At 39.0% G+C, this 24,105-nt stretch overlaps 1 protein-coding gene across 5 annotated transcripts in view; it reads right to left on the bottom strand.

Moving 5' to 3' along the window:
- Positions 1 to 24,105, bottom strand: part of asap2a (ArfGAP with SH3 domain, ankyrin repeat and PH domain 2a) — an 89,240-nt gene that overhangs the window by 39,084 nt on the left and 26,051 nt on the right. For 4 of the 5 annotated variants that reach the window (XM_017476887.3, XM_017476886.3, XM_053682570.1 and 1 more), the window contains exon 2: positions 16,915 to 16,987. In XM_017476887.3, the coding sequence (XP_017332376.1) occupies positions 16,915 to 16,987 (73 nt within the window). Of the gene's footprint in view, positions 1 to 16,914; positions 16,988 to 23,762; positions 23,806 to 24,105 lie in introns of those variants that run through there. The other variant, XM_053682572.1, reaches the window with a different exon arrangement.

The raw sequence follows: 24,105 nt of genomic DNA, 5'->3' as shown, positions 1-24,105 counted from the left end.
ATATATATATATATATATATATATATATATATATAATTTATTTATTTATTTATTTTTTACTTAAAGTTCTTACTTGGAATGGAACTCATGATGGTAGCAGCAGAATGAATTCAGAAGATTACAGGAACATTTTGTCTGGCAATATATCTAAATGCATCCAAATTCATTGGGAGGAACTTCATCACACTGGCAACTCAACAATGGAGGGAGGAGGTGCAAGGTTTTAGACTGGCCAAATCAATTACCAGACCTTAACCCATTTGAGCATGCATTTCACCTCCTGAAGAGAAGACTGAAGGGAGAAACCCCCCCACCCCCCCAAAAAAACAAACATCTGAACGAGGCTGCATTAAAAGCCTGGAAAAGCCTCACAAAAGAAGAAACCAATAATTTGCTGATGTCAATGAGTCACAGCCTTGATGCAATTATTGCAAGCAATGGATATGCAACAAAATATAAAGTGTTACATACATTAAGACTTATCTGTTCCTGTACTTTTGCTCGCCTAAAAGTCAGAAGGTCTGATACAGAAGGTTCTATGTTTAATGTTAAACACATCTAGATGTAAAAACCAGGAAATAAAAGCTGAAATCCTAACCTCTCGTCTCACATCCATCTTTTGATCTTAAACCCAAATGTCTGTGGTGCACAGTACAAACGAATGACTTGGCCTTCCAATAGTTTTGGAGCGGACTGTAATTAACTTGAAATCATTTGAAGTTTAAAAAGTTTTCTTTACAGTGCATTTGGCCCAAGAACCCACCGAGGCATACTGTTAAATTAATATTGCATAGTAACAAGTAGCTGTAATGAAATTTGACATCACTATAAACATTATGACATTTGAAACAAATGTTTGAATTTTTTTTCCATGTTCTTGTTATACAGCTTTTGTACAAACCGCTATAAAAAAATCACTGAACTATGTGGTGTCAGTGGAATTTTAAAAGTTAGCTTGAAATGTTTCAAAAGGTGATTTTTGTCCATTGCAAACATTTAGCAACACACAATGTCCGTGCCAAGAATTATTATAATATAATGATTATTTTTGTCACCCACCCATACTAACATGCTAAAGTATTTTTGAATGATATACTATAATAATTCAAACTAGCCCACAGTGAGTAACACCTTTATTGACTGTGAAACAGAGCTTGACAGCTATTTACAGGGCTCAGTTACTTACCCCTACTCTACCACCCTGAAAGACGGGCACACAGACAGCAATTACTGGCCTCTGATGAATAATACATTAGTCTAGGCTAAAGTGGAGTTTGGAAGGATCAGTGTCAGTCACGTTTCTTCTTTCTCTTTGAGCCATTGTCTCTGCAAAGAGAGGACATAATGAGGCAGGAAATGAGGCAGTGGCGTGCTGTCATTTTGTAGCTGACCCAGAGTTGGGAAACAGCAAAGACATACCCAAAACAAAAGAGGAAAAACGGGTGTCCAGGCCATACTCCAACAGATCTGTGTTTTCATCTGTTTGTTCAGATTCTTCTGAAAGTATTTGGCACAAAATCATAACACTAAGCTGACGAAAAAATATTAAGCAAATTCGTAGCCCCAGCATCAATGTAATGCCAATGTGAAAATTACTATTCTAACTGCAAAAGGTTAGAATGCGCCACTGCAAACCAGGAGGCTTTTCGGCATCAAGACTCCAGGCATTCTCCATGATGTCCATATTACAAAATAAAGAGGACCACACAGTCACTGCAAACCTCAGTGCCACCACATTCGGATTTAACAGCTTCTTTTCTTCACGGAAGAAAAGATGCCATGTCACTGCTGCACTCTGAAAAGGAGAGACGCATGAGGAGGTGTGAAACAGAAAGCAGAAAAGTGTGAAGAGCTGCTACCTTCCAAACATCTGCTTCTGGACTATGACTCATCAGCTTCCAAACTTAGCGTGAATACACTCAGAATAAAACCTGTACTGGCTACTGGCAAGGGCCTCAGGGCCATTTCTATATATAAAAAGTAAATACAATAACAACAATGCCTAGCAATCTTAGAGTGAGTCCCTAGGTATGAACTTCAAAATTATCCACATGGTGCAACATTCACAGTTGGAAACTTCAGATCAAGACACTTCCTCGTACCTAATGTTATTACAATAGCCCTCCAAGCTTACACTGTCTACAGTGGCTCTGTTTGGACTGGAAACATAATCTTCCTCCCTCTCTCTCTCCCTCTCCCTCCCTTCTGGGAAGCATTTTTGCATTTTGCTTCTTTGTTGAAATGAAGTTAAACCTTACCTGCTCATCTGTGACAGTAAACTGCTGAGCACTGAAAACAGTTCTCTCATTTCAGTTAAGCTAGGCAGCAAGTCGGGAATTAGCATTACAACTCGAAAGAATTGACCGCTAGTTTTATCTTCTGCTGTATCTGCATTTCTTCGACAGTCCCTTAAAAAGTCGTCCACTGAACTTAACTCAGCAAGATTTAAAACATACTTTCTCGGTAGCTCTATAAAAAATACTGATTGTGGGAGTTCAGTGTTGTGACAAAATATGCTCAGAGGCTTCAAACCAGGCCTACCTACAGTAGCTAGCTTAGCTAATCATACAGAACTAAAATCTTGACCCTTGTAGAACAATGTAGTTTTGACTGCTAGGACATATGACAACATGTCTGGCTGTTAAATAAATAGCTGAGCAAATGACTATACAAATTGAAACTGATACTGATGTCCCAGTTGTGTCAACCTCAACCACAAATGTAAGCTATTTTACTACGTGTATGAACAAACACGACAGTTGCTATATGGTATATACAAGGGACACATCAATACCATTTTCCATCAACCACATATGAGTACAAGTAAATATTTTGGTATTTGCTGGTATCGATAACACAATGAGGAATTCGCTTACTATTAAACACTTAGGGGCATCGAAGAACGTGTTAATTTTCACCGTTTCGTTTTCTCCCGTTTAAATATGGGCCATAAAAAGCACACACGTTCAGGTCCACACATGCTACTATGCTTGTTAGCTAGTTGATTTTAAATTTTTTTTTTTTTTTTTTTAAAGCATTAACTACCTACATTAGTTCGCTTTGATCAAGCAGCGCTTCAGCGGAGAGGGGATTTTACCCTTTGGAAAAATGTTTCTGTACAGCTGTATGTTTCGTTGCTTTCACTGCACTGGAGTCCCCTGTTATCAAGGGTCAAAAGTGGCTGATTGTCAAGAACAATATCTTGTGTAAGAATTGTTATTTTGCACTGACCTAGCCTTAATCGTAGTTATTTCCACTGACACAGACGAATGTGTAGACATTTTTTCTTATCCAGTTAATACTTGCTGCAGCAATAGCTATGATTCCATCCTCATATTGTTATGCAAAATTTGGGATAGCGCATACAAAATGCTGGATGGAAACACCAGATGTGAATAAAATCTCAAAAATCAACTGGGGATAATTATTTTTATTTGATAAGACAACGTGCGCATGAAGTACAATGCGCATCAAAAAAGTCATGTGACTTTGCATCACCAAATCATGTGATTGGATAATTGGCTCAGAAATGTAAAAATGGCATAGAACAAGATGCACCAGTTTCCCCAGAAACGGCGATTTTGTTCTCTTGAACACATGGGATGGAAACATATTTTATGAGATTCCAATTTATTCACAACTTGGATGGAAACATAGCTATTGGTTCCTGCCATGTGCTGCTCATTATGCTAAATTTTAAAAAGATATGTGATCAGGTTTAGCAGGGTACTATTAGTACCGCCTCTTGATATTTTTGTATAGTACAGTTTGTAGTCTGCTTTGCTTAGATTACCATCAATAATTGTGAAATATGTCCAGATAGCATCATTTCGTGTCATCTGTTCTTTAGCGTAACACCAGGCTTACGTCATCTATCACCACATGGTATTGGATGCTGGTATCAGAGCATTTTTATGAGATGAGTAAATGAGCATGGTATCAGTATGGAATTCAACTTGTGGCAAAAGTATTGAATGTAAATTTTCAAAAAACGAACAAAAATATTCAATGAGAAAGAAGAAAACACTCAAACTGCAAACTGGCAAAAATGTAACATGGTCTTCAAATAAACAGCGTTCTTTGTTGACCGTTGTTTTAAACATTGTTGTTTTTGGGGTTTGTTAAGCGTTTTCACTAATTATGGTTTATGAACGTGCTGCCAGAGTTTTCATTTCCACTTTAAACATTTTTATCTACGCTCTGCAACTTTAAATTCGCCATTCTGGCTCAAATCTTGTGTGGGTGGGGCTTAACAGCACTTTACTCTCATTGGCTAGTGAGATTTGGATTGACAGCTCCCTGGCCAGGAAGTAGAGACTTCAGTGTCGTGAATTTAAGAGTGTGTTCCTGATGCGTTACAATTATAGTGTTTGTACTTTGTAGTGGAAATTACTTACTTAGTCAGTATATTAGTCCGTAATTAATTAATCCTCCACCTCAGCTGGACACCCGAGCTGTAGATCCAAATCTCACTAGCCAATAAGAGTAAATCGCAGTTAAGCCTGCCCACACGAGAGGTTTGTGCCAGAATGGCGAATGAAAACTTGCGGAGTGTAGACGAAATCTTTGAAAAGTGCATTCATAAACCATGATTAGTGAGAAGGAAGCCTAAAAAAAAAAAACTAATAAAAAATGCTGTTTATTTGAAGACCAGGTTACATTTTTGCCATCGAGTTCATCGTTTTCAGTTTTTGGTGTGTTTTTTTTCCCATCTTTCTCAGTGTAGATTTTTGTTCGTTTCTTGAAAAGTTATGTTAAATAATTTTGGCACAAATTTTATTCCAGATGGATACCTGAAACACGTATCAGCAACGTTTCACCCCTAGTACATACCATTAAAAAAATATTGATAATATGCCAATGTAAATAGAGATCCTACACTGAAATGACCGAATCATGAAGAGTTAATCAGTTTATGACTCGGGGGGGGTTGGAAAGAGCGACTCCCTCGCATACTTCAGCAAAGAGAATTGATCAGTCATCATTGAGCAATGTTCCTATTAAAATAAAGGTTTTCTGCGTATATATTTTAATGGTTTAAAATGACATATTCCTGACTCCTGTGGGAGCAATGTCATAAACTAACTTAATTAAATCTTGGACATCACAGGATATCCTTATGTTATCTCAGTATTCAGCTGGGAGTTGGAAATGTATCCGTGTTTAATCATGTGAGGGTAGATAGATGTACTTCCTAGGCTACGACTACCGGCTCACTCATACTGTCATATGTACACAAATCACACTATCATACATACAGCACAGCCCTAAGGATAGACTTTTTACAATCATATTAAGGGCGTTTTCACATATAGGTCTATTTCACATATAGGTCTTTTTTAAAAGAACCATACTCAGTCTAATTAAGTGAACTAGCTGCAAATGGCATCAGTGCTTTTAGTGTTCACAATACAAGTGGACACAAAAGGGGACTCGGTTCTCTTTCTTCACTGATGAGATCTCAGAGCACCTGTTCACACCACAACTCCTTTACTATAATTTAATAGTGTATGTGTGTAACGCTGAAACCTCAGTGCCTCCAGGATTTCGGAATTTTTGAGATCGCAGAAATTAACGCAAAATCAAGTAAACTCCACAATATTCAGAGGAGTTCGCAAATTTTTGGAGGCCAAGACACGTCGTGTGATGTCATCAAAATGCGCCGTGTGACTTCATCACAACGTGTGTTCCGCCAAAGCCCTCTTCGATTCACATGCGTCGAACATGAGTACAGCTAAAAGGTACAAGGGGGGGGTGGGGGTGAAAAAAAAACAAGCATTTTTGGTAGCAACATTCACACACACAAAAAAAAAAATAAACCTCTGTGAAATCCTGTACAGAACGAATAGTGTCGTTCAACATGGACGCTTTATATGATGTATCGTTTGGCTGAAAAACAAAGCAGGCAAACCTGATTTGAAGTGAAATACCAGAAGTATTTTTCATGTTGAACCATCAGAATAAAATTAACATCATGCCAGTAACCGTAGTAGTGGCTAAGGTGAGTGGTTGTGGTAGACAAAATACATGCATACACTACATATTTCATACACATACTGTATACTCTGTATACTAACAGTATTATACAGTAATTATTGTTCCTAGTTATTGCTTATAGTCTTACACTCTATTAGCTTATCTGTCATGTTGCTACCCAACACTGCTGACCTTGTTGTGGGATCTTTTTTTGTTTTGTTTTTTTAAATTATTATTTAGCCCGATTTTCTCCCAAATTTAATTATGCACAATTCCCATTCATCAGGCAGCCCTCCCCATCACACAACCGCTACCAACCAGGGAGGGCGAAGACAATCAACTACTTCCTCCAAGGCATGGGGAGCCAGCCAAACTGCTGCTCATGCAACATGAGCTCACAGATGCTCATGACTGTCACCGTGATTCATAGGGGGAAAAAAGTATGTCAAAACACCATCCCTGAGAGCATGGCTAATGTCGTTTTCTTAGACTCCCGGTCATGGATGGCTGTGGCATCATCTGGATTCAAACTCATGATCTCTGGCTGATGGGGTTGTTGCGATCCTGTTGCGACACTCAGGAGCTTTATTCGAGTTGTTTTTATGGTATGTGACAAAAAACTGGAGCTATGTACGTGAAGCAGCTCTCAAGCTTTATTTTTTTTTTACCTGTGAAGTAAAATGTGAAGACGACTTTGTTTTCATAATATACAAATCAAGTGGACTACAAAATAAATGACGAGCTTGTGGGTCACCTTAGAGTGGTTTGAGTTCATTTGTTGGGTTCACGTTTGCACAAAGAAATAGTCATTGTTCTCTAAGCTTCATTCACCATCACATGGACACAGAACACTAACGGCACAACTGATTAAAATTTCACCTCAGCTATGGGGGAGGGGCAGCATTGTGAGTAACGTGCGCACTACACCTGTCCGCACTGCACCTGGAGATTCGTATTTAAAACAAACAGCCATGCCATTGAGCCATTATCTCGAAATCCCTCAGCATTTCTATAAACAGAAGCCATCCTCAGGGAGATCCATTTGAGGAAGAGAAAAGCAATAACTCAGGACAGAGCATAAGAGTGGTGTAATCGTGCTGTATTGCTGAGTCATGCTGTCAATATTCCTCTCTGAGGCTAGATTTCCTTGTAGCTTGTACAGCTCACTACATCCCACTACTACTCACACTTGTGGGGTATGACTTTTTACCCAGAAGTCTGCTCTGCACAATGTGCACCTTCCACTGAGACACACACTCATCTGTAATTGGATGAAGTCACAGGTTCTGTTATATGATGACAGCAGTCAGGCATCTTCAGCAAACTTCAGGTTCACTATAGCAGGGACAATACATGTTCCAGTTCTGTCGGTCCGTCTGTCTACCTGCCCGTCTCTGCATTTGTTTTTCTGACCCATCTCTCATTGTCATTATCTAGTTTTCCATCCCGTGTTTTATGCAGAGTTTACAAATGGCAATAAGAAAACCTTAATGGAACAAGTGGCACAATATATTCAAGCTTGGCTGTGGCGAAAAAAAGTTAGTCTATCGATAAAGAGAAGGTGGGGAAAAGAGTGATGGGGATGGGCTTTTTTTCGAATAAAATAGTCATTCAAGCCGTTGGGAATGTAACACATACTTCAGTGTTATAACTAGACATATGTACATTTATGGCATTTGGCAGATGCCCCTATACAGATTGACTTACATTTATCTTGTTTATACAACTGAGCAGTTGAGGGTTAACGGCCTTGCTCAAGGGCCCAGCAGTGGAAGTTTGACACGGTTGAACTCACAACCTTTCCATCAGTAGTCCAACATCTTAAACACTGAGCTACCACTGCCCTAAACATATATATCTAAACATAAGCACAGAGGATATACAGTGCCCTCTGTATGGAGGAAAGGTCTCAGATCCCTTGCCATGTATTCTCCAAACTCATCAGGCATCATAGAAGAAGACTCAGAGCTGTTATCATGGCTAAAGGAGGTAGCACAAAGTACTTACTAAAAGGGGGCTAATAATTGTTGCACATACATTTAACAAATATATATATTTTTTTATAAATCTGTGTTGTGTTTGCAATAGCTTTTTTTTTTTTTGCACATATTTACCAAGGGTGCCAATAATAGTGGAGGTCATTGTGTATATATAAACCCAGAGGACACCTCTTGTGCTGTTTGGACAGACAAAGAAACTAAAGTTTTCGTATGTATGCATGTTCGGATGGATATCAAAAGGTTAAAACCATCCATTACACTGCAGTTTTGGCACTCTCTCTCTTTTCTAGACACAGGCCAAAAATAGCTGTACACTTCGAGTATTGTTGTCGTGTTGGATTTAATTGATGAAAACATTCATTCAACTCTTGTCGTCGATGCTGCTACCCTTTTATAACTGAAAATGGCACTATACACATTTCTGTGTGCTAGATAAAGCACTTTGTATTCACTGCAGTGAGACCAGTCTCTGCATACTCTGTACTCTGCATAGTACTCAAAATGAAAAATAAAGACTTTGTTTCTTCTTTATTTTTTGGTCACATAACCTATCCGTGTCAGACGCAAACTACAATACACAGTGGAATTTTTCAAAACTACATATCCACTGAGTCATCATTCAAATGTCTGTCCTCTTAAAAAAAAAAAAAAAGAAAAGAAAAGAAAAAAAAAAAAAAAAACTTCAAGCAATTGCAGACATTTTTCTTCTTCTTCTTTTTTTTTTTTTCTGCTCCCAGTACACCTGTCACAACACATTAACCAGCCAACAAGCTCATTATGAGCTTACAACAGGTGTGTCAGAACACGGGAGTGCACTAAAATAATAAATAAATTATAACGAATGGTGAAACCCTGACCAAGTGCAGCAGCATTTTCAGATCAGACTTAAGCGGAACAGAAAAAAACAAAACAAAAAATGATCAGCTTCAGTTTTGCTGCCTGAGAAAACACAGAAGCAGAAAAGTTCAAAGTGCCTTGAACAACAGATAGAATATCTCCAATCTGAGCCTGAATCAAAATATCAAACACTGGCTTGACTAACCCTTAGCTGGCCTAGTGTTCAAGCCAGTCTCCTACTGAGTTCAGAATCTACACTCCCACTCAGATAAGAGTGTTTCCCATCTCAGTCCCACAGTGACAGATCTCTAAAAGACATTGAGTCACCATGTTACAGCTCTGTACTGATCTGAGACAAGCTTTTCAGTTTGACTTAAAACAGGCACATTTGGGCATAAAGAAACTGCTCCAAATTCACCTAAAAGAAATAAAGTATAATAAATAAATAAACCCATACAATTGAATTCTGTTTTGTTGAATATAGTGCATAAAGTCTGCAGAAAGCAAGTGTGCTCCATTGGCCACAACTTCATTCATTAGTCTATAAAAAAAACATTTGGTCACAGTCCTGTTCCACTTCAGTTGGAGTAACAATGGCTTATTCCATATGATGATAATGAGTCTTTATTGATCACATACAGCACAGTGAAATTCTTTTCTTCGCATACCCCAGCATGTTAGGAGGTTGGGGTCAGAGCGCGGGGTCAGCCATGATACAGCGCCCCTGGAGCAGAGAGGGTTAAGGGCCTTGCTCAAGGGCCCAACTGTGGCAGCTTGGAGGCGCTAGGGCTTGAAACCCCGACCTTCCGATCAAGCAACCCAAAGCCGTAACTGCCAAGCCACCACTGCAGCATATAGAGTCGATAGTGAGGTTTCCAGGAAGCTGTTTTTATGCAAATTTGGAACCTTTGCATATGGAAACAAACAAACATTAGAGATGGAGAAATCATCTAAACACTGCAAAAGTGGAAAGTTGACACGTCAATAAAGAGAACAAGCAACAAACAGAGTTTTGAAAATAATTGTAAAAAAAATATAATAATAATTAACAAGGTGGTACAGTTGAGGTCATACGTTTACATACGCCATGCAGAATCTGTGAAAGGTTAATCACTTCAAATAAATAAATAAATAAATAGATAGATAGATAGATAGATAGATAAATAAATAAATAAAAAGAGCAAATCATAAAAATTGCATTTTGTATATTTATTTAGTTCTGTTCTGAATAAGATATTTCACATAACAGATGTTTACATCTAGTCCACAAGACTCAATAATAATAACTGAATTTACACAAATGAACCAGTTCAAAAGTTTACATACGCTCTGCGTGTCGTTACCTGGATGAACAACGACTGTGTTTATGTTTTGTGATAGTTGTTCATGAGTCCCTTGTTTGTCCTGAGCAGTTAAAATCCTCCAGGTCCTGCACCTTCTTTACTTTTCCAGCATCTTCTGCTTATTTGACCCCTTTCCAACAGCGGCTACATGATGTAGAGATCCATCTTTTCACACTGAGGACGACTGAGGGACTCGAACACAACTATTACAAAAAGTGCAAACATTCACTGATGCTCAAGAAGGCAACAGGATACATTAAGAGACAGGGGGTGTAAACTTTTGACCAGGATGATCCATGCAAATTATTTTCTTCTTTAAAGATCTTTTTTCAGCATTTAGTGTTTAGCATTTAGCATTTAGTATCTTGTGTAGCTTCAGAAGCTACACAAGATATTTCCTTGTTTCCCAGATGACAAATTAACAATTTACACTGATCCTCTTGTTCAAAAGTTTACACCCCGTGGCTCTTAATGTATCGTGTTGCCTTCTTGCGCATCAGTGAATGTTTGCACCTTTTGTAAGAGTTGTGTACGACATATGTAAACTTACGCCCTCAACCGTAGGGCTCATAACAACGGCGTAACAGCAGTTAATAGAAACACATAACGTTTTCCGTTTTCTTTTGCCGACATTTTTAGAAATTCAATTCAAAATTCATGCAAAATATGGATGGACTCACATTATGTGACAAACAGCCATGAAAGACAGAAGTGTTTAGATGCAGAATTGGCACGGTCCTTAATACTCTCATACATATGCATACGGACTGCATCTGCCCTATTATACGCTGCCCTGACTACTATTTTGTGCCATGAAATTTATTTCTAATGCTAATGCGAAATCAGAAACACTTGAAGAAACCAGATATTAAGGTTGAGGGTAGTTTTAAAACGAGAATGCCTTACACAACCTTCTGCGGTTAGTTCTTTTTGTGCGGTTTTTTCTTTTTCTATTTTTTAAATCTTTGTTGTGTCGTTGTGCTGCTGTTAGTGCGAAACCTGAAATAATCTCAGAACACAATCTCTCTACATGTCATTCTGCATTAAGTTACAGTTGTGACTGTTGGACAAGCTACAAATATAAGAAGCAATAAACCATAGGGACCTCGTCCTCCTTTATAAAACGACCCACTTCTGTGTATTACAAGGTGACCGCACCATTATCCCATCCTTTCCTCAAATTGCAAGCTGGCTTCACAGTTGAGTCATTTCAATTCTGTCCATCATATATCTGTGTACCAAACCCACATGTTCCCGTTTAAACCCCCTCCACTATACGAAATGCCAACGTCATCAGTCTTTATATCTTTCAGTAATCTAATAATGAGACCAGGCCTCGAGAAGGCTGAGGATTGTGTACAGGGTCATAAATAATTACGCTGAGTTATCTAAGGCCAATAGTAAACTACAGCATATGGACACCAAGAGGCTCATAAATCAGCATAAAACAAAGAAGCTAATAACTCATAAAAGCCTCTGCGTTATCTAATGGAGTGCACTGGCTCAAGAATGTAAGTGTGGACTACAACAACTCATTATCTGTCAAAGCTAATTCACAGGTCACCGCTCTGTTTTCGTTCGGTTGGTGCAATAGTGGTTTAACATTACCTGTGGAGAGTAGTCTGGACTTTCCAGCGGTTTTTATGCAAACTTGCATTTGAATTTGCGCCAATGCAGCCTACGTACTTCAGAAAACACTTTCACGTACGCAGAATCGAAGCTTGTTGCGTGCATCTCCTTGGCAGAACAAAACAGGTCCGAGTCCATCTAAAGCATCTTGGACTAGCATTAAAGAGGGTTGGAGATTTTGTATGGGAGCAATGAAGGATGGTGTAAGGCTACCGAAGATCAGTCTTAAATGGTCGTTCGGGTAGCTTTGTGGAGCCTCGGCCTCTCAATGAACAAAATGTACTGCGAACTGTTCGGCCCAATCACACCCATACAGCCAGCACTAATAACCAAACGTGTACATCCATCCATCCATCCATTTTCCATACCGCTTATCCAATCCCAGGGAACACGGGGCACAAGGTGGAGGACAACCTGGACGAAGTGCAAATCCATCGCAGAGCACAATCGCACACAGTCAGTAATTCACATACTATGGACAATTTGGAAATGGCAAATCAGCCAACACCACGTATTTGGACCAGGGGAGGAAACCGGAGTTCCTGGAGGAATCCCCAGAGGCACGTTGAGAACGTGCAAACTCTACACACACAGGGTAGAGGCAGAATTCAAACCCCCAACCCTCGAGGTGCGTGGCAGACGAGCTAACCACTAAGCCGCCGCACACTCCCCCTCCCCCCACCTCCAACATTTACAATTACAGTGAACTTACAGTGAAGCCTCTCTTACACATAGAAATGGCAATGCACAAAAAACACAAACATCATCATGCTTCTAACAGTGATGAATTCTTTTAATTGATCTTACTTCCCTTTTCATCATTACGTACAGGAAGCTAGTTCATAAAAGCGGTCATCCTGCACAATCCAGATAGCTGGACTAATGCCAAAAAGGCTTTTAAGCACAGTGATTAGAAGCTTTAATATCAAATTAAAAATAAATCATTTCTTTGTGTCCTAATATTTTATAATAGTTGATTCTACAGAATATTAATGATGCCAAGCTTAAAGCTGCAAAGGCTATGATGCATAATTAGATCAGTAAAATTCAAATGGAGGTGTGGGCTCAGTGCCTTGGCCAGGAATTAATTTTAGTATCAGCCCGTGGTCTGTGCATTTGCCTAATCAAATGAGCTTTTTGTGATCCTCTAGAGACTGCACAGAGGACTCTGAGACTAATGACATGACAGCAGATCTGGAAACCCCATTTGCGGCGTAAATAAGGGGTTTCTCACAAACACACACACACACACACACCAACCGAGGGTGTGTCTTGGCACAGCTGTCCTTTTCTATGGAACACAACTGTGGTGCCTGAACAGTGCATGTAGTGTTCCTGAAAAAGCCCAGCTCTACAGTATGAGGCTCCGGCTCTCTGTGTGTGTGTGTGTGTGTGTGTGTGTGTGTGTGTGTGTGTGTGTGTGTGTGTGTGTGTGTGTGTGTGTGTGTGTGTGTGTGTGTGTGTGTGTGTGTGTGTGTGTTCTCCAATACATTTCAAATAAAAGGAACCATCAGAGCTAGCAGCACAAGCTAGGACACACATACACGCGGCAGTTATCAGGATTGGCAAGCCACGCCACAGGACAGAGCTCAGTAATCTCACAGTGGGCATGATGTAGCTAAATTCAGGCTCGAGTACTCAAATATAATTAAAAGCTTTGTCAGCGCTAGAAGTTTGCACGGTTTGAATGTGTGTGTAAAGCAGAGAACCACCGTGAGGGACGACTACTCGGCTTCTCCCCAACTCGGCTCTTAACGCATCCAATCAGCATGTGTGTGTTATCTAATCTAGAGCAGTTTAGAGGCTCCACAAGGCATGTGTCAGGCTACGACTTAATCCATTATCTGTCGAAGCCAATTCATTTCCTTTTCCCATCATCAGCTGGAGTCTACTGTAGGGTTACCATCCACCTGTTTCATGGCACATTTAGAATTTTCAAATACTAAATCCTAAACTGAAATACTAGAGAAAGGCATGTGTGATGGAAAAACACAAAGGAAAATGTTTACACTTGGTGCATTGATAAAGAGCAGATGCAACTGTTTTTTTGTTTGTTGTGTTTTGTTTTTGTTTTTTTTAAATCTACTTGACACGCAATCTGAACAGATCACCTGTTAGTTGTCCTCCCTCACCAACCTTTATGACAGTAGATCCAAGAAGAAAGCCGTTAAGGCCGACTTTTTCAACCTTTCCCCGTTCTGTCTAATCTTCTGCTTTGTTTCTATTTAGTCCGTATTAATGGAGCGACTGCCGAGTCAAATTCTTTCTAAGTGAAATCCAGCTTGGCCGATAAAAACCTTTCTGATTCTGATTAAATCATGTGTTTGGCTGGTGCTCTTTGGATTACATCACCGTGCTGTGACCTCTTTAGAATATTCCTCTTCAAGGTTGATGGCTACACGTCAGTTTTCTTTTCCCACCATCTCCCAAATTCACTTAACCCACTAACCTCGTAAGGCTGAAAAACCGGCTTGCCCGTCTTTGACCTATTCCCGTAAGGACGATATAGCGGCTTTACAGTGTAAACGTTATCCCCGTAAGGCTGGTATACCGGCATTACTCTGCTATGATTCCTTACTTATTTTATTATTATTTTTTGACCCGGAAGGTTGACGACATCATGACGTCATTACATCATTACGATGAAGATGATCCAAGCGTGAATGCTGTTGATAAACTTATGGTGTAATAGTACAAGTGAACTAAAAATGCCAAAGTGAAAAGCTAATCGTGTTCCAGCTAAAGTTACACCTACAGTGAACACGGGTACATCTAAAACAGTGGGGAAAAAAAAGAAAACATGCACAGTTACACAGGCGGGAGCAAGGATTCTAGATAGTGACAGCAGTGAAAGTTCAGGCGGTGTTGAAACCGAAACGGATAGTGACGCATACTCTCATGATTCATTTGATTTGGCGCTAAAATGCATTTATTCAAAGGCATTGACCACGCTGATTCTCGTATGGTACTTCTAAATGAGTATAAGGATTTTAGCGAGCATTTTTCATAATTTCTCTAGTTAAGAATTGTGCTCTAAGTTTAGTAAAAACACTGAACTGCTTCATTTTCAAAGTGAGATTACACACAATAATACATTATTATAAGTTGCTTCAAGGCCTAAAAATGTTCAAATTAAAATGTTGATTTTGGGGCCAATTTTGGCCTGGGAACTCAGGGTTGGCGTGCTGTTTCTATGGGGAATATAGTGTTGTGGGACTTAATACTGTGGGAACTAAGGGGTAAGAGGGTTAAACGGTAGTTCAGAGTGTTTTCTGTTGCTACATCCGACAAGCTTTCAAGACCAGCATAAGAGTTCTCAGTGACGAGCGGAGAAGATTTACCTTATAAATTTCATAGTACCTTTTTAAAACATAAAAAAAAAACAATAAGAGTGATCATAACAATTGCATTTTGTTTTTTTGTTTTTTTTTATATTAAGAATCGAGCGTATGTAAACTTTTGAACTGGTTTATTCGTGTAAATTCAGTTATTATTGAGTCTTGTGGACTAGATGTAAACATCTGTTATGTGAAATATCTTATTCAGGGCAGAACTAAATAAACAACGAAATGCAATTTTTATGATCCTTTGATGATCTTTTTTTTTTCATTAATGATCATTTTGCAGATTCTGCGAGGCGTATGTAAACTTATGACCTCAACTGTAGATAACAATGTAGGTAACATGGTGTGAACACACCACTTACGTTTATTACATATTTCTAGTAGAATTTAATGAGCAGTGATTAGGCTGTCATCATTTTCCACTTTACAGTAATTCAATCTTATACCGTACTTCAGCTACACGTCATCCTAAATTCAGTCTGTTAATAATATAAAAAGAGGCTTACGTTGCAAGATGTAGAGCAGAAGTCTGTGTTTATGTTATTTGTGGTTTTGACAGGTTTAAACCGATAATGTATTCCTGCATGTCATTTTATCCGCATCTCACATCTCCTTTCTTAAGTCCTTTTTTTTTTTTTTTAACGCAAGTACCTCCTTGCTGCAGAGCAAAAAGTCCATGGGGTAGAATCGGACCTGATCCAGTTCCAGCTCCTTGAACCTGGGCAGAGTCGAGCCAAAGGGCCAGGCGGTTTATGCAACTCGAGACGCGTGTTAAATGTGTTGTTTCTTGTTGTACAGCGTTATGTAGGATTGAGATAGGGTTAAGTCTGGGCTTATAGGAAGAGGCGGCTCAGATCCAGCTCCACCACTGGACTTGTGGGATAACTATCCAATTTAGAAATACACCACACACACACACAAAATGCAGCAACATACTTTCAATTCGATCCAATTTTAACAATGGACGTTAAAAAAAAAAATCAGCTTTATAGAAATATATAAACTCTGGATATAATTTGTAAACTTAGAAATGTATCCCTATTATTATATGGATCATTTTTATCTCTATATTTAAAAGCCTGAAAGCTTTAAAGTTATCATCTACGACTGGAGGAGTCACGCACAACTGGTCAGTCCCTGTCTATGGGAGGAGATTAGTACTCTTGAGAGAGTATCTGCAGATAGATAAATGAAGCTCAATAATATAACACTTTACTCATAACACTCAGGAAATGTTTATTATGAATGATTACGTCTATGCTATTCAATTTAGTCATATGTCTTTACCCAACACACAGCATTCCAGTCACCTCATTGCTTTTTACTGTATCCTCTATAGTTACTACTAATGTGCTATATTTATTTGGTTTACATATTGTACCAAGTCTACATGCACAGAGTGGGATTATTAGTTTGTTGTTAATTAGCACTGTAACTTTTTCCTAATTTGCACTACATGTTGTCTGGTGATTATCTTGTACCCCACTGTTGTCTAAAACTGATTGCACCAAAGCCTTCGAGAATGCTATTGCATTCTACTGTATACATGGCTAGAATGACAATAAAAAGTCCCATTACACACTTCCTCTCTAAACTAAATGCATCACACTAAACTATTCCCACACACACAAAGAACAAAACAGCATTACCAGTACTGTGCAAAGAAACCAGGTGATACACTGGCAACAGATATGGTTCTGCACATCTCCGAAGTGTAAGTTGGAAGCAGGGGAGGGGGGGGAGGGGGGTGGAGGGTGTTAATGGAAAAGAAGAGCAATCACTCACCTAGTCCTGAGGTGTAAATGGCCTTCACTGACTTCTTCATTTTGTACAGCACACTGCGATCCACATCCAAAGCCTACAGAGAGACAGAAACATATTTAAAACACATTTTTTAAGCGAAGAATACCAAGGATGACTCAACAGGTCTACATTACATATCCAGTACACGATATATTAACTTCAATTTCATTACTTTTATTGCATGATTCAGTAAACGCTGATTAGACTATCCTAATATATCGGTCTATTTATATCCTTTGCTTATGCAAGTGGTTTCCAGTGAGATTTAATAATCTGTTATGAAAGGGAGACTTAACTACTGATGTAATCTGTATTAAAAACTATGATGACCCCTTTCTTCTACTTTAAATACCTCTCTCTCTGTCTCGCTCTTTCAGTTTGTGAGAGACATTTGTCCACCATTAAGGTTCTTACTAGCTAGTTCCTGTTTTCTGAGTAATTCAATCGAACTCTTAACTGTCCCAAAATGTAGGCACTGCACACCAATATCTACTCACTTAAATGAAAGGGCAGACATGTACCAAAATAGATCAATCCATCCATCCATTTCACACACCGCTTAACCTACACAGGATCTTGAGGCACAAGGTGGGGGACACCCTGGACAGGGTGCTAAACCATCACAGGGCACAATCACACTCACATTCACACACTACGTACAATGGCGGGATTCGAGCCGCCAACCCTGGAGGTGCATGTCAAGTGTATTAACCAGTAAACCACTAAAGAAACCATGATAGAATTGTTGTTCCTATGCATCACTGGAATTTTATTGTTGCCTTGTTGGAACAAGGCAAAACACAAATATGGTTTGTGACATCGCAAATACCTGGTCATGTTATGTCAGGAGTACACAATCCCCGAGGCAACATTACTTTAAAAGATGACATGCGGCTTTTGTTGATATCCTCACTATTTTCTTTCTGCGAAAGCTATTTTTGCACAATAGTCAGACACAGGCGTCTACATCACTATGAGGCCTGAACAAACAGGTTAAATGTTATATAGTAAAACTGCATTGTGAATGTGAACACACTGAAGAGTCGGAGTAGGCCTTAACTTGCCTTGTGAATATGGGTGCTTTCCTGACTACTACATTACAACAGTGGTTTTCAAAATGTTTCCCACCACTGGACTAGCTTCATGGACCCCTGGGGGCCACCAGACCCCACTTTGAGAACCACTGCATTATGATCTGGAAGCCATGCAGTTGAGTTTGACTTGCGTTGAGTTAATGTTCTGTTTTTACCATCTAACAGTTGCAAGGGTAACCAAAATACACTATATGCCCAGAGTGTGTGGACACCTGACCATATGGGTTTTTTTAAAAAACATTTTATCCCATTACAGATTTAGTCCTGCTTTGCTGTTATAATAACCTCCAATTTTCTGGGAAGGCTTTACACAGGATTTTGGAGCATGGATTTGGGGATTTGAGTCCATTCATCCACAAGAGCATTAGTGAGGGCAGGCACTGACGTCAGATGAGGAGGCCTGCGGCACAGTCAGCGTTCCAGATCATCCCAGAGGTGTTCAGTGGGGTTAAGGTGAGGACTTTGTTCAGGTGTAGTAAACGTATAAATCTAATACATTTGAGTAATACTGCACAGAGCCATTTAACAGCCCGAGAACATGTGTTGCTGCCATCGTAGGTTGAAGGGCAGTGATGTCCACAAAGGCCACTCCAATTCTTCCACTTCAACTTTGGCAAACCTTGTCTTTATGGAGCTCGCTTTGTGCACAGGGGCATTGTCTTACTCAAACATGTTTTGGCCCCTTAGTTTCAGTGAAGGGAAACCTTAAATGGTACAGCATTACAAAAGACATTCTAGGCAATTGTGTGCTTCTGACTTTCTCCCAACAGTGTTATGAAGGCCCACATACCGTATAGGTGTGATGGTCAGGTGTCCACAAACCTTTGGCCATATAGTGCATCTGCATGATCAATAATAAAAGGGCTAGAGGAAAACTGATTATGAATACTACATGTCCAAAGGGTACATCTCTCATTGTACACCTACACGTCGGACCGCTCTGAAATCATTAAATTCTTGAGTAATTTCTCAGTGAAATTAGAGTCAAGAACAGTGCCGAATGTGCAGCACCCACTGTGTACAACAGCACCACTAATCCTCCTTATTCACTTTCACTGATGACCATTGACATTGTACAACATTGTATACAACCTCACACATGCACTTGAATTGCCTGAATCTGAATCTACAGAGGAAAAAGAGGAGAAAACCATGTTGGTAAATCATGTGTGAATTTTATATGACCCAAACACATAGTCGTACTGAGAAGGAACAATTGTTTTTTTTCTCCCTAAAATGCTTAATATTATGAATATTAACATAAGGATTTTAAATGGTTAATATCCTATTCTGATATTCCCACTTACTAAATAAACAATATATAAAATGAATGAATGGTTTGAGTGAGTCATGACTGCATGTGCCGTCTAGCTCAAAACCTACCAGTGACGCATTACGCATAAAGCGTGTTTATCGAGACACTTTTTTTTTTTTTTTTTTTTTGCCCATAAGTGGCTCGAGCTACTCACAGCAGAACAGAAACATTAACACGAGTGATTATTTAACCAGCCGTTAAAATTAACCATGGCTTCCTTTGAACATGCTGCAGTCATGGCACCTAACTATGATTAAAAGTTTTATACTAAATAGCAGTTATTTCTGCTCAGGATTTCGGATATTGCGGCATAAATGTGTCGGTAAATCATTAACTCAAAATGCAGACGAACCGTCATTCACAAACATCCGCTAGGAAAATGAATACTGCGTGTGTGTGTGTGTGTGTGTGTGTGAGTGTGTGCGTGTGTTGGCTTCCCTACTGTCTTCAGGTAATTCATTATTCAACAACCTAAAAATATGCTGAAACAATCTCTACTCTGCAGGGGGGGAAAGGAAGCAGGCAGGCTCTCTAAAGAGAAAATGCCAAGGGCACTGCAGTGTGCGCCTGCACTCACACACTGCCGCTATCTTTCACTCAATACATTAACCATCTCAAATCGTGGCATCAAAGGTATTCCAGCATTCACTACAGAACTAGCTGCTCCTGAAGCAAAAAATAAATAAAAATAAGGTGAAGTGTCGAAAATCCCATCTGGTCTAGAACACCACGACCTCACGCTATTGTAGTTCAGCTGCTGCCATTTTGACCGACGGCTCCTAAACACCACTCAATCCCAGACTAAGCCCTGCTCGAAATCCCTCAGGAGACCCGGATCCTGCCACACACATACTCTTCCTTCCAATCCTCTTGAAAAAGCTCTTCATAATATTTCTTCCCTAAACATTTAATTCTTGCCCGGTAGCGCCGAGTGCGAGGCATGGTCTGCACTTTATTTTACAAAGTGTTGTGTTTCAGGAGAGTCTGCAAGAACGGACAATGCCCTCGTTCACATTCATGAGCTCGGCAGTAGCGAGAAGAGCCTAGCGCAGCACAAAGAACGCTTTCTGACCAAACAGCGGGGCTATAAATAACAGTCTGGAGATGAGAGAAAAGAGATCGTGTATATAAATTCCACACCAGGAGCAGAGAATGGAATCCCTACTTTTTTAGAAAAGGGTGGCCGCTGAGAGGAAACCGTGGGGATTAAGATATGCAGCCTTGCATTTCAAGAAGCCAGCCTTATGAAGCCACCGAGACGTCTGGCCTCAAATAAACAATAATCATAACAAGTGCAGCCAAGCCGTGAGGGGAAAGGGGCGGGGCATGACCTGAACTTGAACCTCTGTAAAAGAGAGACTGTTTAACCCTGGGAAGTTCTACTGAATGTCCTACCAGGGCTTAACAGTGCACAGATAAAGCAACATTATGTATAATTCCATCCACTTCAAAATTGCCCCATCACCATCTCCACCCTGCACCCTCGAAAAATGACTCAACCTACATCTCAACCTTCGTTCTCACAAGTGTACCATGACGTAAAACAATGTTTCGCAATATTGCACAATTTATAAATAGTTATTGCAAGCAAGTGATATGTAACCAAATATTCAGTGTTATTTACTTTAATTTACTGTAACACTATCTGTTCCTATACTTTTGCTTACCTAGAAATTGTGTGGTCCAACACGGAGGTGGCATGTTCTAAGTTCACAGCTGTAAATATCAGGCAATGAAAGCTGAAATTCTGATCTTTTGTACTACCTTTTGATCTCAAACCCAAATATCTTCGATGTATAGTGGAAAAAAAAAATAAAATTTGAATTGGCCTTGCTGTTCCAATACTTTCAGAAGGGAATGTAGTTATACTCCCACAAATGTTTCTGTTTATTCATTTGTGAGTACGGTCCCTGTTCACAGGAAAATTCCACCCAAATGACTTCAATACATCAATATTTATAATCAATGTGTGATATTTCCAACATTACCCACAATGCCATCTGACAACCCACTGACAGGTCTACCAGTAACATGCTAAGCGCATTGCAAATATTTCAATATTAGCATATTTAAGGGTTTCAGCGTGGATTTTTTCCTTTAAACAGCTCCATCACTGTTCAAAGAGAGTTAGTGAATCATTTAGTAGTGAAGTACACTGACTTTACAGTCTGCATAGTATAATGTGTCAGCAATGCATGAAGCAGTTTGCTTCAGAATCCATTAATTACCAGGGCCAAGAAGTAACAAAGTACAATTACATGTTTTTCTTTTGAGTTTTTAGCATCAGGCTGCTTAAATCAGTTGGAATCGAAATTCCTAACAAATCTAGCCTAAACTTTAACAGATATGAAAGCGAAAATGAGACCTATTATCAATCACTGCAATTCATCTAGCGCTACATGCACAGTTTGGGTACGTCTCAATTAGCTCCCTAATTCAGTAGTCAAGGCACTGATCAGGGAGTCGGCCATTTTAAGGGCTGTCTCAATGGCAAAAATGTTCGCTTCCTAAAAAAATCCCACAATGCACCGCAAAAAACAGGGAGCACCGATGCGCTATGTCCCCTTACGCTAAATGACATCTACAAAATGTACATCTACAAAAAGTAGCATGTTATTGTGGCTCTCAAATGATTACTTACGTTAGCGATTTTTTATTTTATTTGACGTTCTATATACGGTTTGAGTCTAATGACTTAAGTGTTGAATGATTTCCACAAATCCACTAGTTTTATTATATTTCCTCTATTTTTCCATAATGTACTTTAAACAACATATACAAATAATGTCAGAAAGATACCGGTCCTGCGTGTTGTTGATAAATGCCAGTCGTTTTACAACGAGAGTATGTTATCGTGTCACTGGAAACTGAGTCATCACTGCTTCAACGTGTAGTGAGTCAGTGTTCTTACCAGTGCCTGAACATGATATACTGATTCACAACCTAGAGAGAGTGAGCTATTAGCATTCAGCTAGTTCCGTTTGTATAATGAGCGTTATCATCATGCTAGCCAGCATTTAAGATATTACAAATAAAGCTGTAGTTAGTTAGCCATAGCTAATATTTTCCCACACATTCCTTGGTGAAATGAATTTGAAGTAAATTTAATGTTAGTTGACTTGAGTGAAGTTAAACTTACTCAAGTATTTATTTACTTGCGTACAGAAATGATGTACTTGTACCACCTCTGTGTTAAATCACACTAATATCTTTGATATGGGAATACCATGAAACCTTTTCCCATTCCTGCTGACAGCACAAGAATATTTTTGCTGTTGATTGTACTGCTGTCCCCGTTTCCTCATAGCTCTCTAGTCTGTACAAAACACCAACCCACACATGCACACAGTTTCTAAAGCAGGGGTCACTAACCGGTGGGCCACGGTGCAAATGCAGACCCAGCAATATATTTCAGCAGACATGGAAAAAAATTTAAAAAAAACTGAGTACATATTTCAATGATTTTAAATCTGAACCAGCACGGCTGTAGAATATTTTCATATGTTACATCCAGTCACATGCATTTATGTAAATTATTGAACTAAATGCAGCTCATTGGACCAGAGACTACAGAATAGCTGGAGAAATTCACTCAGAAAGGCGAAGAGTTCACTTGTGTAGGTTATTCATTTATCCGCTCTGGTCTGATTAAAGAACAGACAAGAACAAAAACAAAATGAACAGACAAGTGTATGTTTAGGCCTGTCATGAGAATTACTTTAATCGACTTAGCCATTCCCGCTACTTCTGTCCTCTCGTCTGCTCTAGGGCTGTCAACTTAAAATTCGAACGGTCATTGAATTTAAGATAAATAAAATGCACATTCCAATGCAAAAACTGTGCATTCGAATTTAAGATGTGTAGCAATCAATAGCATGGATTTTAATTTTAAAATATTGTTGAAAAAAAAAAATGACGCAAGATATTGACAATGCACTAACAATGTTTTTTTTTTGAAGAAGAAGAAAAATCTAGAACATAGTTCTAGTGTCTCAAATAATCCAGTCATTTTCAATAATCTCAGGGATTGACCTGCTTAAGCCAGGTGATCTGAAGCTGAACAGTGAATGAATACCGGTAAACTGAAACACTTTACTAGCGGGTTAATTAACTGGCTAATTAACTGGGTTAATCAATTTAGGCTGAAATACTAAAAACACTAAACTAAAACATGGACAAAGAATAACTAATGCATAAAGAATTCCCAACATTGTATTACAATGTCTGAATATTCTTAAGAATTAAAAGTTTATTGCTCTTTGAAAGTATTTACGTGCATTACTATGCCATTATATTATCATTAAATCGGTGACATAAAAACGGTCTTAAAATGACTATCATTTATCGCAATTATTTCTTTGACAACATATCGTCCAACAAAAGTATTCTCCCCACGTTAAATTCTACTAGAGGTGTGTCACCTGTTCAGAGTCCATAGCAGCAGCCAAAAGTGGTAACATGAAAGTGCTATTACTATAAAACCAAACATAACTGTTTTGAAAGATCTTATTTATAGCCATAAACTAATCGTTAATGGTTAAACATTAAAAAGTAAACGTCACCATTCAGTCGTGTCAGTTGCTTATCCAGGTCTTTGTAAACAAGGAAATCTACATAACTGGACCTTTAGAAATTTTACTCACAAGCCCTGGTCAAAAACTCACCACAATGTAATGAGAAAATAAAATCTCCTCCACAACACAGCAGCTAATTAAAGGTGCCACAGATTTATGCAGATTTATGTACTCTCTCTAAAAACAACAC

Source organism: Ictalurus punctatus, chromosome 9 (genome assembly GCF_001660625.3).
Source record: "Ictalurus punctatus breed USDA103 chromosome 9, Coco_2.0, whole genome shotgun sequence".
NCBI classification, from domain to species: Eukaryota; Metazoa; Chordata; class Actinopteri; order Siluriformes; family Ictaluridae; genus Ictalurus; species Ictalurus punctatus.
The sequence above is the reverse complement of the archived record's forward strand: the minus strand, read 5'-3'. Positions and strand labels throughout refer to the sequence as shown.